This window comes from Parambassis ranga, chromosome 13 (assembly GCF_900634625.1).
Source record: "Parambassis ranga chromosome 13, fParRan2.1, whole genome shotgun sequence".
NCBI lineage: Eukaryota > Metazoa > Chordata > Actinopteri > Ambassidae > Parambassis > Parambassis ranga.
The window spans coordinates 17,272,514-17,287,897 of NC_041033.1; the positions used below are offsets into that span (position 1 = coordinate 17,272,514).

The 15,384-nt window shown below is 43.4% G+C and overlaps 4 protein-coding genes across 5 annotated transcripts; 2 read left to right on the top strand and 2 right to left on the bottom strand.

Annotated features, from left to right (window-relative positions):
* Positions 1 to 7: 7 nt before the first annotated feature.
* Positions 8 to 2,269, bottom strand: wdr53 (WD repeat domain 53). The gene is made up of 3 exons (XM_028419886.1): positions 2,201 to 2,269; positions 1,024 to 1,519; positions 8 to 949 (listed from the first exon to the last, which is right to left on the bottom strand). Exons 2-3 carry the CDS (start codon positions 1,510 to 1,512, stop codon positions 275 to 277), a joined length of 1,164 nt encoding a protein of 387 aa, XP_028275687.1. The 5' UTR covers positions 1,513 to 1,519; positions 2,201 to 2,269; the 3' UTR covers positions 8 to 274.
* A 911-nt stretch (positions 2,270 to 3,180) lies between these two features.
* Positions 3,181 to 5,499, top strand: neu4 (sialidase 4). The gene is made up of 4 exons (XM_028419885.1): positions 3,181 to 3,265; positions 3,799 to 4,031; positions 4,156 to 4,411; positions 4,499 to 5,499. The coding sequence occupies exons 2-4, from the start codon at positions 3,831 to 3,833 to the stop codon at positions 5,497 to 5,499; spliced, it is 1,458 nt and encodes a 485-aa protein (XP_028275686.1). The 5' UTR covers positions 3,181 to 3,265; positions 3,799 to 3,830.
* Positions 5,500 to 6,737: 1,238 nt separating this feature from the next.
* On the top strand, positions 6,738 to 10,990 carry lxn (latexin). Of its 2 annotated transcripts, none has more exons than XM_028420323.1 (7): positions 6,738 to 6,967; positions 9,124 to 9,303; positions 9,389 to 9,451; positions 9,953 to 10,127; positions 10,288 to 10,424; positions 10,556 to 10,618; positions 10,817 to 10,990. In XM_028420323.1, exons 1-7 carry the CDS (start codon positions 6,824 to 6,826, stop codon positions 10,931 to 10,933), a joined length of 879 nt encoding a protein of 292 aa, XP_028276124.1. In that variant the 5' UTR covers positions 6,738 to 6,823; the 3' UTR covers positions 10,934 to 10,990. The 2 variants fall into 2 exon arrangements, with proteins under 2 accessions (XP_028276124.1, XP_028276125.1); XM_028420324.1 differs by lacking the exon at positions 6,738 to 6,967 and adding an exon at positions 8,749 to 8,886.
* Positions 7,074 to 15,127, bottom strand: gfm1 (G elongation factor, mitochondrial 1). The gene is made up of 18 exons (XM_028420322.1): positions 14,939 to 15,127; positions 14,646 to 14,798; positions 14,422 to 14,554; positions 13,968 to 14,172; positions 13,635 to 13,751; positions 13,383 to 13,533; positions 13,016 to 13,170; positions 12,838 to 12,922; positions 12,567 to 12,704; positions 12,203 to 12,304; positions 12,051 to 12,107; positions 11,804 to 11,941; positions 11,109 to 11,191; positions 8,407 to 8,569; positions 8,154 to 8,298; positions 7,923 to 8,083; positions 7,772 to 7,825; positions 7,074 to 7,466 (listed from the first exon to the last, which is right to left on the bottom strand). The coding sequence occupies exons 1-18, from the start codon at positions 15,011 to 15,013 to the stop codon at positions 7,335 to 7,337; spliced, it is 2,247 nt and encodes a 748-aa protein (XP_028276123.1). The 5' UTR covers positions 15,014 to 15,127; the 3' UTR covers positions 7,074 to 7,334.
* Positions 15,128 to 15,384: the final 257 nt, after the last annotated feature.

Sequence of the window (15,384 nt, forward strand, 5' to 3'; positions counted from 1 at the left end):
AACCCAGTTGAGTAAACCCATTTAATTATATATTTAGTTTGGTATAGACTCTTTCAGCTCATATGTCACTTTTTTTTTACTGCTTTCTAGAAGACTGTTTATTTTTTTATTTTCACAGTTCAGGTTTCAATGAAAGAGACACGGAGCGATAACAGGCCAAGCATCATTTAGCCAAAACTCCACATAATGATGTCAGGAGTGTATTTTCTGTAATATAAAATTTGATGAGTCAATATGTACCAAAACAAAAGCAAGAGGTGCAAAGTGCTTTGATTTACTGTGTCAGAGGGTAGACTGTCAGGCTGGAGCTCTGATCTGCAACTATGACACTCGGTTGTCCTTTCAGCACAGCAGGACACAGCCAGTTCACCTTGTCCCCGTGGCTGATGCTCAGTTTGGGCCCTGATTTCTCCTCCATCACCTCCTCAGCACCTGCTGCTGCTGCCTCATCCTCCCCCTGGCCCTCCTCTTTCTCATCCTCGACCTTCTGTGGGGTCCTTGGTTTATCCTGGGATTGTTCTTTTCGCTTGGCCTTGTTCTTACCTTTCCTGCATTGCGGTGCTGTCACGCAAGGCTTTCCCTCTGGAATCACCACTGGGTGCTTACTGAGATCCCACAAGGCGACTTGGCTGTCATTTCCCCCAGTGACGAGCCAGTACGGGTGAGAGAGGAAACCAACAAAGTGGGCCTGTGAGGCTCCCTGACTGTGGGCTTTGATCACTCCTTGCTGTTCCAATTTAGAGCCACTTCCGATCCGCATCAGATGCACCCGCCCATCCTCTGCTGCACAGCCCAAAATGTTTCCACAGCTTGCCACAGAGACACAATGGGCCAGTGGAGGGTTGAACAGCTGACCTGGGCGCTGCTGATGGTCGTCCTCTTCCTCTGCCACATCCTGGAGACTGAGGGTCCATAGCGGACGGGTCTTCTGCAGACCCCACAGCATCACCTGAATAGACAACAAAGGTAAAATGAGGGGAAAATGTTGTCAAATGTAGTCACAATTCTGAATATTTCACCTACCTGCATATCCAGTCCAGCAGATACAAGGTTGTTGGGCCTATGAGGCCGGAAAGCCACAGAGGAGCAGATGTTGGTGTGTCTACGCAGAGTCCTGCACACTTTCCCCCCAGGTAGTTCCAGTACCCGCACAGCCCCAGAGTCATCAGCCACAGCCAGGGCTGAACCAGTCTCATTCAGTGCTAAAGCATTGATCTCCTCCTCTCCTGCACCCTGAAACCCCTCCACAGGGCCCTTCAGGTTTCTGGGGTCAAGTACGCTCACTGTGTCTCCATGTGACACATACAGCCGGCTTGGAGCTGCTGGTGAGAAGACGACACTTGTGCTGTCCTCCTCACCAGGGAGAGTGAGACGGCCTAAGATGTTTCCCTCTTGGCTCCACACTGTGACCTCTCCACCCTCAGAGCCAGAGGCAAGGAGACTTTCTGGTCCTAAAGATGCCCCAACACACAAGATGGATGTGGAGTGGCCCTCAGACCACTGCCTGGCCATATTCACTCTGAGAAATGTAAACACTCATTACCACAAATTGTTATAATAAAAATGACAACCACATATTTGTTTGTTTGTTTGTTTAAATTGTGGACAATTTGTGGAACATAATGTGTAATATAACTGATTATTGAGAAGACAATCGCAATATTAATCAATCTGTGACGGTCCTAAGCAATCCTCATGAACGTATGATTTGTTAATAACCTAATCATTAAACTTGAAGCCAAGAGTGTTTGGCATGCTGTAAACTAAGTGCAGTTTTTATTAATTTAATTACCTGGTACAGAATAGCCCGTTTGATTGAAAACTAAGACTCATGTTTCCATTAAATTAAAAATTTGTATTTACAAACAGGACACATTGGTATCAATACACGAATGTACATAAACATTTTACTTTACTAAAACGATATATGTTTCCCTTGTTTCTTATCATGGTTAACTGACAGGACGGAGCTTACAATAGAGCCAGAATATAATGTTCACAAAGTTGCAACGAACAGAATTTATTAATTGGAACCAAACTGCTCCAACTATGCTAGCACGTTAGGCTAAATGCTAATCCAATGTCTTGTTCAACCGACGGTTTTCCGGCGACAGTATAAACACGCTGATGATAATTTCCTGATAATAACTGTCGGTGTCGTAACATTATTAATAACTTCACAAACGGATAATGACACTACCTTTGTGAGTTCCGTCAAAACTTCAGCTGATTGCCATGTGGGAGTGTGTGTCGCTTTCTGATGACGTCACAAGCAAATGTCGAGCTTGAAGTTGTGGAAGGGGATAAAAGCCAGCCCAGCTTTTCTTGAGGGTTTAGATACAAACAGTACTCTGCACTGCTCTGAACTCATTCTGTGTGCTGATATGTATGACCGGACATATTACATATTATTTTAATATGTGGTGCCTGAGAAGCACATTAAAATAAATGCTTATAATGTATATGAAATATTTTATCACTCATTGAACATGTTGTTATTATTATATACACAACATTAATGTATATGATGTGAAAAATTAGGAGGTGTTTTAGAAACCTGCATTCACATATTAGTGCATTTAAATATGTTTCACCAATATTGTCTTGAACATCACTTGCCTTATACCCAAGCCTACTACTTTACAGTAAAAGGATTAATTCCTAAAGTTCTGCAGAGTATGACAAAGAAATACAGAGAGGAGAACACAGAGGAGGCAGATCATCGAGTCATTGTTCGGTGTGTCCCCCACCCGGCCTTCATCTCCACAATGGCTGCTCTCCGCTGATTCATCCAAAGCTGTAGATGTGATGAGTGCGAGCCATTTCTGGGTCAGTGAGCAGCATGCCGTACTGCTGCAGTGAATAGTGAACAGAGAGGCCATAGCTTTCAGACCCTCACCCAAAAAAAAAAAAAAAAAAAAAAACACTACACAGGCAACCCCTCTTTCAAGTGCTGCCACACAGCTACTGTATGTCCTCACAAAGCATCAGGGGTTCTCACGAGCATTTTCAATGTAAGTACAGACATTTACCTTTCTCTGCTCCTTATGATATGGATGCTGCATTACATGTGTTTCCTCCTAATGTTACAGCAAGAGGTTCCTGTTGGTTGGTTGCAAGTGATGAAATTAGTTGCTGACATTTGTCACTGGGCTGTTTCACAGTTTGCCATCTATACAAAGACTTTCTGGCAGTTAGACAACTCCTCCCTGTGAGAGCAGCTACTCTTGTTTATCCTGTAAAGATAAAGCTTGGTACCGCTGTGGTAAGTGTTGTCTTTTCAGAGATAGATATGTGTGGATCTCTTGAAACTGTAACTTTATAACACGCAGCACATGAAGATTTCTCATATCAAGGACACTGTATTCTGACTAGCATGAGTTTCGAAGCAGGTGGAAGAATGTGTGTCAACGCTGCAGCAATGGTTGAGATGGCAAAGAGAATTCATATTAGTCACAGATGGATTATCGTCTCTGTCCATCACTGGACGTTTTCCAGGGATTGTTCAGTTAGATAAAGACCCCAATGTCTGCTTCTGGTTAATGGTCATAGACGTGTCATATTGTAGTTTATGACATAACAAAATGCTATGTTTTATTGCCATGGAGACTATGTTTGGTGTAAGGAGATGTACATTTGTGCATGGACATATATCCAAAAAACAAATGACATAGCCAGACAAAAAAAGCTAATATCAGTTTGTTGATCCTGTTATCGTCATTCTTTCTGCACAGTTGTTGGGACCACTGTGTGTGTATGCATCAGATTCTCCATCTGAATCTGAATTCTCCTTTTCAGAAGTTCTGCAGTCACACACAAACACACACATCATGAGGTCGCCTTATTTTCCTGCAAGAAGTGTGCTCTTCCGCAAAGAGCCCGGCGGAGTGACGTACAGAGTGCCAGCTCTGCTCTACCTGTCCCACTCCAGAAGCTTCTTAGCCTTCTGTGAGGAAAGACTCAGCCCGTCCGACTCTCAGGCTCACCTGCTCGTCATGAGGAGAGGCACTTTCTACAGGAACTACGTGGAGGTCAGAAGAAATACAAATAGAGCAACACTGGGCATTCAGATGTTTAGAGGGTGCATTAGGAGCATATGTTTTTGTTTGTCTTTCCCTTGTGTCCTGTGATTTAACTCTTTCTGTACTGCTGCAGTGGGAGGATATTTGTGTCCTTGGCACCGCCTTCCTGCCAGGGCACCGGTCCATGAACCCGTGCCCGGTGTATGATGAGTTCACAGGGACTCTCTTCCTGTTCTTTATTGCTGTTCTGGGCCACACCTCAGAGTCTTACCAGCTGGTGACCGGGAAGAATGTGACCCGACTCTGCTACGTTTCCAGCACAGACGGAGGTGACACCTGGAGTCCTGCCACTGATCTCACCAAGAGGGTCATAGGAGACACCATCAAAGGTCACTACTGTCTGCCTGAAAACAGATTCATGCTCTGTTTTAATTATTAAAAACATAAATCAATGCTGTTTATATTCTTCCTGGCAGAATGGGCCACGTTTGCTCTCGGTCCAGGTCATGGCATCCAGCTGAAGTCCGGCCGTCTTCTCATTCCTGCCTACGCTTACCACATTGAGTGCAAAGAGTGTTTTGGTCAGCTCTGCCTGACTGCTCCTCGTGCCTTCTGCTTCCACAGCGACACACATGGAAAATCCTGGCGTTTTGGGGAGCCCGTCCCAGGGCCTGAGAGTGTGGAGTGTCAGATGGTGTCTGTCGATGAGGAGGATGGGACTAATGTGTTGTACTGTAACGCGCGCAGCCCTCTGGGATACAGAGTGCAGGCTCTCAGCCTGGATGATGGAGCTGTGTTTCAGGAGGGGCAGCTGGTGCAGAGGCTGGTGGAGCCCCCAAATGGTTGTCATGGTAGTATTGTTGGCTTTCCTGCCCCATTGCACCTCTATCAAAGTCTGAGCGGCTTACAGCGACGTGCACACCGCTCCAGACACTGGACGTCCTGCATAGCTAGTTCTGCAAAGCTGGCACCCTGTGCCACTAGCTCTGTGTTGCACAATCATAGTGCCCCCTCAGATTTCCTCAACCCCACCTGGGTAGTCTACTCCCACCCTACATGGACTACTGCACGTAAAGACCTGGGTGTCTTCCTCAGCCTGTTTCCTCGTGATCCAGACAGTTGGCGTGGCCCCTGGGTGATCTATGAGGGCCCCAGCGCCTACTCTGATCTGGCCTACCTGGAGCTGTCACCCTCACCCGGAGCGCCACCTGCTGTGGCTTTCGCCTGCCTGTTCGAATGTGGCACCAAGACGGCCTACGATGAAATCTGCTTCAGCATCTTCACCCTCTACGAGCTTATTGATAACCTGCCGCGGGACGTACAGCAGGAAAACAAAGAGGACAGATACAAAAGAAGCCAGAGTCGAGACACTGAGACGGCAGACTGTGGACACGAGGGTCAAAGTGCACCGGTTTTCCAGCATGTGAAGAAGAGGAGAAAGAAGAGCAAGCTGATGGAGATGTGCTGTGTGTCTTAAATGTAGACTTTACACTTTAAGCATTGGTCCAATCTAACACACTCACACGTTCATCATGTCACACATTTTCAAAAACACACACACGGTTAGAATTCATGACATGATGAACACAGGCCGCTAAAGGCTTTAGATGCACGTCCTCCATGTTGTCCAGCACTTATGTCATCATTTCTTATATGTAATGTAGTTTTTATTATTCAGTGAATGTTTGTTTTGTGTCACACATGAAAGTTTATTAAAGTGTTTTCCTCCTAATCCATTGCTTCTGAATGTTTCATGAGTGACTAGTGTCTATTGACAAAAAGTCCTCATCAAATAAATTAACAGACTTTTGAGTCTGCAAACTGATTATTATTTACAAAGTACCCGACGCAAAACAAAGCTGAGGAACACCATATAATAAGTTCTCAAAAGCTATTGAACATTTTCGGCACCGTCTTTTTAAATGCCAGTTTCTGTTGTGTGGTTCATCTCTGATGCAGACCTTATGGATAGGTGTCAAGCTGCTGACACTGGCATTAGCTGGAAAGAGGGCATATTTGTTTTGAGTTAGACATTTGTAATGCTGTGTCTGATGGGCTGGTAAGTTTGAGTAATAAGACGAGCATCATTTTCTGCATCACTGTGACGCACTGTGTAATGTAAAAAACTGATCTGTAAAACTATACACGTAGCTGCCACAAGTGAAAACTACTAATTGCATTCCTTGTGATTTAAATGGGAGCCAGTAAAAGATCATTTAAGAGAACAAGAAGCTAGGTCATCTTATCAATCTTACTTCTACGAATTGAAGTGTTTATGTTCTAAGAGCAGAGTCGGATAATGCATCACAAAAAAACAAGAAACCATCCAGTTCATCAGCTGTTTACAGAATCTTGAAGAGCTTAGTCCTCTATCATTTATCAGCAGTCTGCATGATGTCCATTGGCCCTCACTTATGGCCACAACAGATTGAACCTGACTGTGATGGTCCTACTTTTCTCTGCTGTCCTCTTAATCACACCAGCATTAGCAGCAGGAGCAGCAGTGACTGGTGTTAATAAACTAATACATTTCTTTTTGGAAGTATGTGAAACTGTTTAGGGGCTGACAACTTAAGTGAGCTGCTTCAGAGCAAATGAGGAGGATAAGATAAAGCGGATCAGTATGTTTAGATAAGAGGAAAAAAGAAAACAAACAGATTACAGCAGGAAGGATCTGGACAGTCTCTTCTCTCTGCTCCCCCTCCTCTTCACATATCTCCACACTGACAGAAGGCTTATTTCACTTCCCTGCCTGGACTCCTTCACTGAAGGTCTGTTTGCTTCTCTCTAAAAGTTCAATAATGGGCTTGAGGATCGTCATTGCTCTGGCTGTGTTTATGGGAGTAAGAGGGAGCCCCGCTTCGACGATCAGACCTGAAACTCTTACAGCGGACATGTCAGCTCATCCCAACAGGGTACCTGAGATCGCTGGGAAAGCACAACAGGTAAGGAGGACCTGACACTTGGCGGACACCCATTTTTCTCTTCAGCTGTGCAAAACTTATTGGGGTTGAGTGTAAAATAACTTACCAGGAAAGAAAGAGAATGCACTTTAGAAGTAGAATATTTGTCTTTGTTGCAGTCATTACATCTGCTCCATTCTGTACACAGTACAAAAACCATTATTGAGTCCAAGTCACTACACTGATGTTGCTGTAATCTGTCTTTGAACAGCAGCTGCAGGATGTGGTGGTGCTAAAATCAAGACAATAAATATGTTTGCAATCAAAACCAGGTTAAAAATGGACAGGAAATGGGGACAGAAATGAGGGACGGGGGGTGACGTCAAAGTCCGACAGTGAACAGCTGAGTTCAGTTCTTCCATTTGTTCTTCTTTGCAGGCAGCTGTCCTGTAGCTTCTAAGTGTTTGTGGATGAGATCTTCTTGTGTGCTTGGCAGGCAGGGCTGATATCTGCTGTAGTCCATGGTGTACTCGCCTTTTCCCTGCATAAACAATGAAGGAATGTGTTTGTGGTTACAAAGAATCATGGGAGAAAAGTTCTAAGAATCCTATGTAAAGTATCAACTGACCACCCAGCTGTCAAACTCCAGCTGAAAGAACAGAGGGGCTGATCAAACACATACATCTGAGTCACCTCAGTTCATGATTTCTAGTCTGTGTGTTTGTTTATGTCAAAGGCAACACACAAAGTGGAAGTTTTAGCAACAGTTAAATGACAGCTGCTACTGAAAGAAGTATGTTCTCCCTGACTAGGAAGGATTTTAAGTGTGTTCGAGGTCACACTTACTTCAGTGCAGGAGCGTAGTTCTGTGGCGTAACCAAACATGTCATTTAGAGGAATCTGAGAAGAAACAGGATATAAAAAGGTCAAATACACAAACAGACAAGTGTATACATGCTGTATACATTTGGAAAAAAAACACACAATATGGACTCACATCTGCATACAGGGTGAAGTATCCCTCAGCCCCATCCTGTCCTGTGATAACGCCATGGCGACGATTAATCCCAGCAATGACGGCTCCTTGAAACTCCTGAGGTGCAACTACTTCCACGGACATGATTGGCTCCAGGATGACTGTGTTGGCCTTCTCCATAGCTGTGCACAGAACAATTAAAGTTAAATAAACACAAACTGACAACAGGAGGTCGAGCACACTGGTCCTCACCTTGTTTCAGGGCGCCCTCTCCTGCACGGATGAAGGAGATCTCATTGGAGTCAATCATATGACTTCCTCCGTCTTCCAGAATGAATCTAAGTCCTGAGATCTTGTGGCCAATCATGGGCCCCTTCTCACAAGCCTCCCTGAAGCCCTGTGGCATGATGGGAAGAAACAAAAGATTGAAAATATGCATGTGTTCGTTTTTCCCTGTAGATATTTCTAAAAACACTGATTATGACCACTTTAATGTGGATCTTGCCTTTTCAACAGCTGGCACAAACTGCTTTGGGATATTGGTTCCAACAGTCTGGTCTTCAAACTCCAACTTTGTGTAGTGCTCTGGCTCAAGAGGCTCAAGGACCCCCATGACTTTACCGTACTGCCCTGAGCCGCCCGTCTGCTTCTTATGTGTGAAATCGAACCTACAGAGAAAAAAAATAGAATAAATCAGCACAGAGCATTTTGAAGCTAAACCTAGAACAATATGTATTCTGTTCTTTTCATTGACATACTACCTGCCTGCACAAAATGTTGCAGACATTTTTAAAGGATGTTCAACAAGAAACAGAAAAGGGACGCTGTCTCTTTAAAAAGGGGCCGTTCTCAGTGAGCTCTACTGCCAGAGGAAGTGGGAAGTAATCTTTCCACTTGCCTGGAGAGCAGCTGACTCCGAACAACGTACACATAGAAGCTTCCACCTGTAAGCTATCTGCAGGGAGTCTCCATTTTCCAGTTACAGGCAAGATCTGAGTCCCTTATTTCATTCACTGATCATCACTTTTTACAGCTGGAGTTTGAATTGCTTTTCTTTGCACTTTGTTCAGTGGATGAAGTCTTGTGTCTAGTCTTTACCTCTCTAGAGACAAAAGCCCCACCCTGCTGTCACTGAGGGTCAAAGTCCTTTGGGTGATAGCAGCCCATCCCTGCTCACTACAGAAGCTCCAGCCCTGATTATTCCCTCTCTTATTGTCCACAGACTATAGTTAAAGTAGAAGTGGTTGGGGCTGAGGAGGATGTGATGGCAACTGGTGAGCTGAACCCAAATCACTATCCGGCTCAGAGAGCAGCTAAGGTGGTCCAGCACTACCTCACCACCCGGTATGGCTCTCCATACAGGCTGTTTGGGGTGCAGAAGGTTCACAGTGGAAACGCAGAGGTCAGAGGCTTTACTTTTTCCAGCTGTGTGTTAGCTGACTCACATACAGAACAGTGTTCTAACAGTCTTCTAACTTCTCTTTCAGGATGTGGCAGACACTGGGAGAAAGTATCAGCTAGAGATATCAGTGCACGAGATCATAAGCAATGTAAGATACATGTTTTTTTTTTTTTTTTACATTGGATTCATTTGTTCACTCAGCAGCTTCTTCTGTATTGGACCATTTTAAAAAGCTTTACTTTTTGGAGCTTTAATTTAAAGAAGATATCTAAACTGTGATTAATTTGGCCACACCCACCCCCAGTTTCATACTGTAAGTAAATCATATGTTTGAGTTTTGGTTTAAAGTACACAGCTGAACAATACCAGGCTTTACAGTGAGCAGGTGTGACCAGGCTCACATTAGGCTGTGTGACTGAAATGTGTGTTGCAACCTTGACATACTGGCTGCCATGGTAACACATGGACCACACCTTTGTGGTGTTGCTCCCCTTCATTTATTACTAATGAAACATTTTTTCCGCCTCACAGACAGACAGACAGACAGACAGACAGAGAGAGACAGACAGACAAACGGCCACCTCTGATGGCGGTGCCACTACTAATGATGTTGTTAGTGATGTTTATCATGTTGCTTTAACTCATCCAGGTGACACAGACATGTTCTGCAGAGGTTTTCTTTCCACGAGGAGAGACTCAAAGCTCACCCCATGTCCAAGCCTCATGTGAGGAGCTCCTTAAGACCGACACTAAAGCTCAGGAGGAGGCCCTATACCAGCAGTACAAAACAAACCAGGGCCTGCTGTCATCACAACGATTACCTGGTATGTGCAATAAAACAAACTTTATTTTTACTCCTAATTGACACAGATATTTCGCAACATCTGTGTTTCGTTATTTTTCAACATTGTTAGAGTTCCTCTTTTTAAGAACACTTTGTACTGTATGTGTATTCATTAACACAGCTGTGTAAATGTCTTTCAGACAGCTATGGTCACATTGAGCCTGACATGAAGCCTTTCTGGCACCTCGGCATTCTGGCCTCCAGCTTCATCATGCTGAATGAATCCACTGAAAACACTCTCTACAACATGGCTCAGGTGGCCAACATCACACAGCTGGTAGGTGGTTTGATCTGTTCTGTGGTCTCCCAAAAAAACCACAACCTGTTCAATGCATTCAGGTCATGCAGAAGGATTACAGCTGTAAAAATTGTACTTGACTTATTTTCTGTTTCTTATTTCTGCTGTAGGCAACTGAGAATGAACAGCTGAAGTTTGACTGTCACACACTGCTGCATGACATGGTGTCCCAGGTAAACACACTTAAACATAGAAATATCAAGAAGTGCAGCTAGATAGACCAATATCTGAATATATTTACCTACAAAACGCCTAAAGAAGTGACTGGTTTAAACAATTGTCCAAAAGGTTTTGTCTTCACATTCCTTTGTCAGAATAATATGAGATACTTTTATAATGTTTAGAAACAAAAATCTGATGTTTTTCTACAGGAAATAATTCACTGGAAGATGCTGTTCACCTGGTCTCCAGGAGAGGGTGTTAAAGTGCTGCAGAAGGAGCAGCTGCCTCACTGCCATCACTGTGAAAAACCTCCCAACACAAACTAAACTGGTGCCACTTATCACAACACCACAACAATAAAACAAACTACATAATGACGTGCACTTCTTGTATTCATGTTCTTACTAACAGTAATAAAATACATTTTAATAAACCTTCATTTATATAAATGATCTCCCTTAATTGTATTGTATTCATTATTAGGAGAAGATCAGGACTTACGATACAGGGCTGGTGATCGCCTCTCTGAAAGCCACTTTGGGTTTCCCCATCACACAGGGACAACTGTACTCCCTTTCCATCCTCTATAAAAAAAGAACACAAACAGAAACAGACATGAAGTCAGGTGTGTTTCAGGCTGACATAATATGCATTGTGTGTCTTGGTACTTGGCTTACAGTGCAGCAACATCTATGAGACAATATAACCCACAATGTTCTTCGTAAGAACATGTGGTGAATTTACTACAGCCTTAAAGAATGTAAACACATGAGTGCTTGAAAATTATCACATTGGTATTCCTCTCAGCCTTATTCTCCTTGTTTAAATTGCTATGTAGGGCCTAAAAGTATGTTCATAACTGCACTGTGTTGGTTGAAATCTTGTGTGTGACATTTATCTAACTGCATGCCATTCAAACTTTCACTAAATGGTACGTAAACATTGCACAGTTCAACCTAGTGAGACGGCTGTAGTGGAAAATTGACCAGGGGGCTTATTCAGACATGAAGCTGACACATTCGGCTGCAGTCACATCAATGGATGCACTGTAGGGCAATTAGCACAAGTACTTTATATGTGTGCAAAATTTATAGAATTTTTATTTACGTGTTTCTGAGATCGTAGCTTCTAACTATCTGAAATGTTAGAGCTTGTAACAAATATGCAGTATAATCCCAGAGTGTCTGATCAGATACCTGCGAGTAGATTTCCAGATGCAGCTCGCCCATGCCTGAGATGATTGTTTCCTTGCTCTCGTTGTCAAAATGCACTCTGAAGGTTGGATCCTCTCTGGTGAAACGGTTGATGCCTTTGGAGAATTTATCCTGGTCATTCTGGTTGAACATAAGATAATAACAGTGAGAAGTGAGCGATGCATTCCAGACTCCAGAGTTACTATTCTTACAGCAGGATTTAAGTGTTTTTTGTTTTTATTTTTTTTACCTTGTTGGTTGGCTTCATGGACATGGATATGACAGGCTCTGGGATGTGAATGGACTCCTGTGGGAATAAAATGATAACAAATCTTTAAAAAAAAAAAAATATAATTTGTTGCACGTGTCACTGTACACGGTGGCACCATTTCACCTACTTACCATGGACAGGTTAGCATTCATCTTAGATGTAAAAGTGTCTCCACTAGCACAGTCAATCCCAAACAAAGCACAGATGTCTCCTGCATAAACCTCCTCCACATCCTTAAAAAGCACAAATAGAAATGGAAATAACGAATAATCAGAATCAAGAGATCAACAACAACATAATAACAATGATGAGCAGCAACAATGATTTTGTTGTTTTGATGCAAGACGAATGGAAATAAGTTCTTCTGCCGTCAGAAGCCAAAAGAGGAACCTGGCCAATCTGACCAGTCATGCTTCTCTGCTACATAAACTTCAAACCACAGACGGAAAACTGTGACCTCTGACAAACTAATGACGTCTGCTGGTTTGTCCTTACCTCCATCTGATCAGCATGGAGACGCACAAGCCTCTGAACTCTGACTTTCTTGCTTGTGCGTGTGTTGTAGATGTATTCTCCCTTTTTTAGACAGCCCTGGTACACCCGCACGTATGTCAGCTGACCAAACCTCCCAGCCTGATAATGTGAGAGAACAGAAAACAACGCTGCATGGTGGATCAAGTCATCCCTGTTTTTGTAATTTCCAGAGATAAAGAAGAAGCTGCAAGGACACAAGACTAAACTGATTTTATTGTTCAAAATAACTGACCTCCAGTTTGAAGGCCAGACCAACGTAGGGGTTTGACGAGTCTCTTGTCGGGTCCATTTCAACCTTTGATGCCTGTGAAGACTCTCTGTCAAAGTCAAAAACACACACATTAGTAAAGCCTTTCTTTTAATCTTTTATTTACTTAATCAACTGTTTGATTGCTCTTGTCTATACTCACTCGTCATTGATGATGGCATAGTTTTTGACCTCACTGGGATTTGGCAGATAATCCAGGACAGCATCCAGTAGAGGCTGGACACCCTTGTTCTTCAAGGCTGTGCCCACCAACACTGGGCTGAAGAGACGCTGCACTGTGGCCCTGCGGATAGCAGCCTGGAAGAGCATGAGGCCAAATGCAGATGTCAAATTTAACTCATTGATATTCAGCAACAAAAGGTCAAACTGGACCTCAAAGCAGCCTGATACAATGTGTATCACAGGGGAAGGCAGGTGCTGAAGAGGTTTTAAGTGAGCTTCACAATCTCACTAAAACAAATACTTTAAATTGCATTTTGTTATCACATAAATCTGATGTTTCCACACACCTTCAGGTCATCCTTCGTTGGAACCTTTTCCTCCAGAAACATCTCTCCCAAGATTTCATCAGCGTTAGCAACACACTCCACCAGCTCCTGTCTTCGGTCTGCAGCCTCAGCGCGGAAGTCAGCCGGGATCTCATCATAGCGAACTGTTTGACTGTGGGGAGGAATCATTTACAATGGATGGTTACATGACAGATACCTATAGGTCTCTTTATTGCACAGTGCAGATAAAAACAACCAGGAAGAAAAACTCACCCAAATGGTCCCTCAAAATACATGCTTCGCTCCTCTATAAGGTCAATGATGCCACGCATGTTCCCCTCCAGGCCGATTGGGATACTCACAAAAGCTGCATTGTGGTTCAGTTTAGATCTAAAAAATGTGAAATACTCTTTTCAAATTAGAGGAAATCCACCGCTGCTAACAACATTGTGAAATATTTCTGATTTTATGCCCACTTTATGCAGCCTTAGAAAACAGCATGAGGGTCAGTTCTGCTACTGCTTAATCAAACCTGCCCTTCAGGTATTATCAGCATTATCAGTAAATTGTATAAATTCAAGCAGATCTTTGTTTCATAGACTGTACCTCATCTGCTGCAGGGCTCGGCTCGGGTTGGCACCCATTCGATCTAGCTTGTTAATGAAGGTGAGGAAGGGCACGTTGTAGCGTTTCATCTGTCTGTTTACGGTCATGGTCTGACATTGGACGCCTCCCACTGCACACAGAACCAGCACAGCTCCGTCCAGCACACGCAGCGCTCGCTCCACCTCAATGGTAAAGTCCACATGACCTGGGACACACAGGTAAAAAACACAGTAATTTAGGACATTAACAGGCATATTAGAGTTGAATCTATGAGGATTGAACGTCAGTCTGCTTTAACCATTTATTTTACAAACTGTCTCCATTCAGCTGCTGCAAATGTATCTGTTTTAGGTAGGATGTCATGAAGGTAAAGCTTACAATCAGTGTTCAAGGCTAAAGCACTGCCTCAAACTGTGGATATAAATTAGGGTAAATACTGCTCAAAAATGTAAACCTGGTGTGTCAATGATGTTGATGTTGTGGTTCTTCCACACGGTGTATGTCGCAGCTGACTGGATGGTGATGCCTCTCTGTCTCTCCAGCTCCATTGAGTCCATAGTGGCTCCAACTCCATCCTTCCCCTTTACCTAAACACCACAGGGTTTAAAAAAACAGCTCGTGAAGACAGACATGTAAATCTCACCTGATTGCAAAAAGCCTGACAAACACAATGCTCACCTCGTGAATCTCTGCTATTCTGCCTGTGTAGTAGAGGACCCGCTCAGTCAGGGTGGTCTTCCCCGAGTCGATATGAGCAGAGATCCCAATGTTCCGGATCCTCTCATTGGGGAATACACCAGAGGAACACGTCCGACAGCTGTTGATGAGCACCTGGGGATATGAGACAGAGTGCAATGAATATTGTTTAAAGTCACTCTCTGTCTGTTTACCGATTGTGAAATGCAAAGCATTGATGGCAGAGCGGCTCGGCAGGTCATCAAGCGGTTTAAAAGCAGGTTAGCTAACGGTACCTTTTTAAGTGTGACGCTTCCTGGTGCCAAAAGATGCGTTTTGGCCAAACACAAACTTGCTTTGAGAACTCTCATTTTGATCAGGGTTCGGTCAAACACAGGGTGGTCCTTTTACACGACCCCAACTCTGCTGAAAACCCGGTGAATGTCACGCCGGACCCTGGCAGTTGCAAAACACTACTTCCGCATCTACGGAAACCCAGATGTATCAAAAAGCCTAAGGTTTGACTTTATAAAGAAATGCAGCAAATTGACAAAAACACGGCCGCAATTGAACCATTGCGTTCAAACAGTATTTCAAAGGGAGGCTGTGGTTTAAAATGTTTTATTTTATTTTATTTTATTTTATTTTATTTTATTTTATTTTATTTTATTTTATTTTATTTTATTTTATTTTTATTTTTATTTATCCTCAAACGGAATATATTATCAAAAGGACTGTATTT

Excerpts from the sequence above, each read along its gene's own strand:
- neu4 (XM_028419885.1), top strand. The coding sequence starts at position 3,831 with ATGAGGTCGCCTTATTTTCCTGCAAGAAGTGTGCTCTTCCGCAAAGAG. Across the intron at positions 4,032-4,155 it reads TCTACAGGAACTACGTGGAG|TGGGAGGATATTTGTGTCCT; the intron begins GTCAGAAGAAAT and ends GTACTGCTGCAG. Across the intron at positions 4,412-4,498 it reads CATAGGAGACACCATCAAAG|AATGGGCCACGTTTGCTCTC; the intron begins GTCACTACTGTC and ends TCTTCCTGGCAG.
- wdr53 (XM_028419886.1), bottom strand. The coding sequence starts at position 1,512 with ATGGCCAGGCAGTGGTCTGAGGGCCACTCCACATCCATCTTGTGTGTT. Across the intron at positions 950-1,023 it reads CTGCTGGACTGGATATGCAG|GTGATGCTGTGGGGTCTGCA; the intron begins GTAGGTGAAATA and ends TTGTCTATTCAG.
- gfm1 (XM_028420322.1), bottom strand. The coding sequence starts at position 15,013 with ATGAGAGTTCTCAAAGCAAGTTTGTGTTTGGCCAAAACGCATCTTTTG. Across the intron at positions 12,923-13,015 it reads TATGCCATCATCAATGACGA|AGAGTCTTCACAGGCATCAA; the intron begins GTGAGTATAGAC and ends TGACTTTGACAG. Across the intron at positions 12,108-12,202 it reads TGAATGCTAACCTGTCCATG|GAGTCCATTCACATCCCAGA; the intron begins GTAAGTAGGTGA and ends TTATTCCCACAG.
- lxn (XM_028420323.1), top strand. The coding sequence starts at position 6,824 with ATGGGCTTGAGGATCGTCATTGCTCTGGCTGTGTTTATGGGAGTAAGA. Across the intron at positions 6,968-9,123 it reads TCGCTGGGAAAGCACAACAG|ACTATAGTTAAAGTAGAAGT; the intron begins GTAAGGAGGACC and ends TATTGTCCACAG. Across the intron at positions 10,128-10,287 it reads GTCATCACAACGATTACCTG|ACAGCTATGGTCACATTGAG; the intron begins GTATGTGCAATA and ends AATGTCTTTCAG.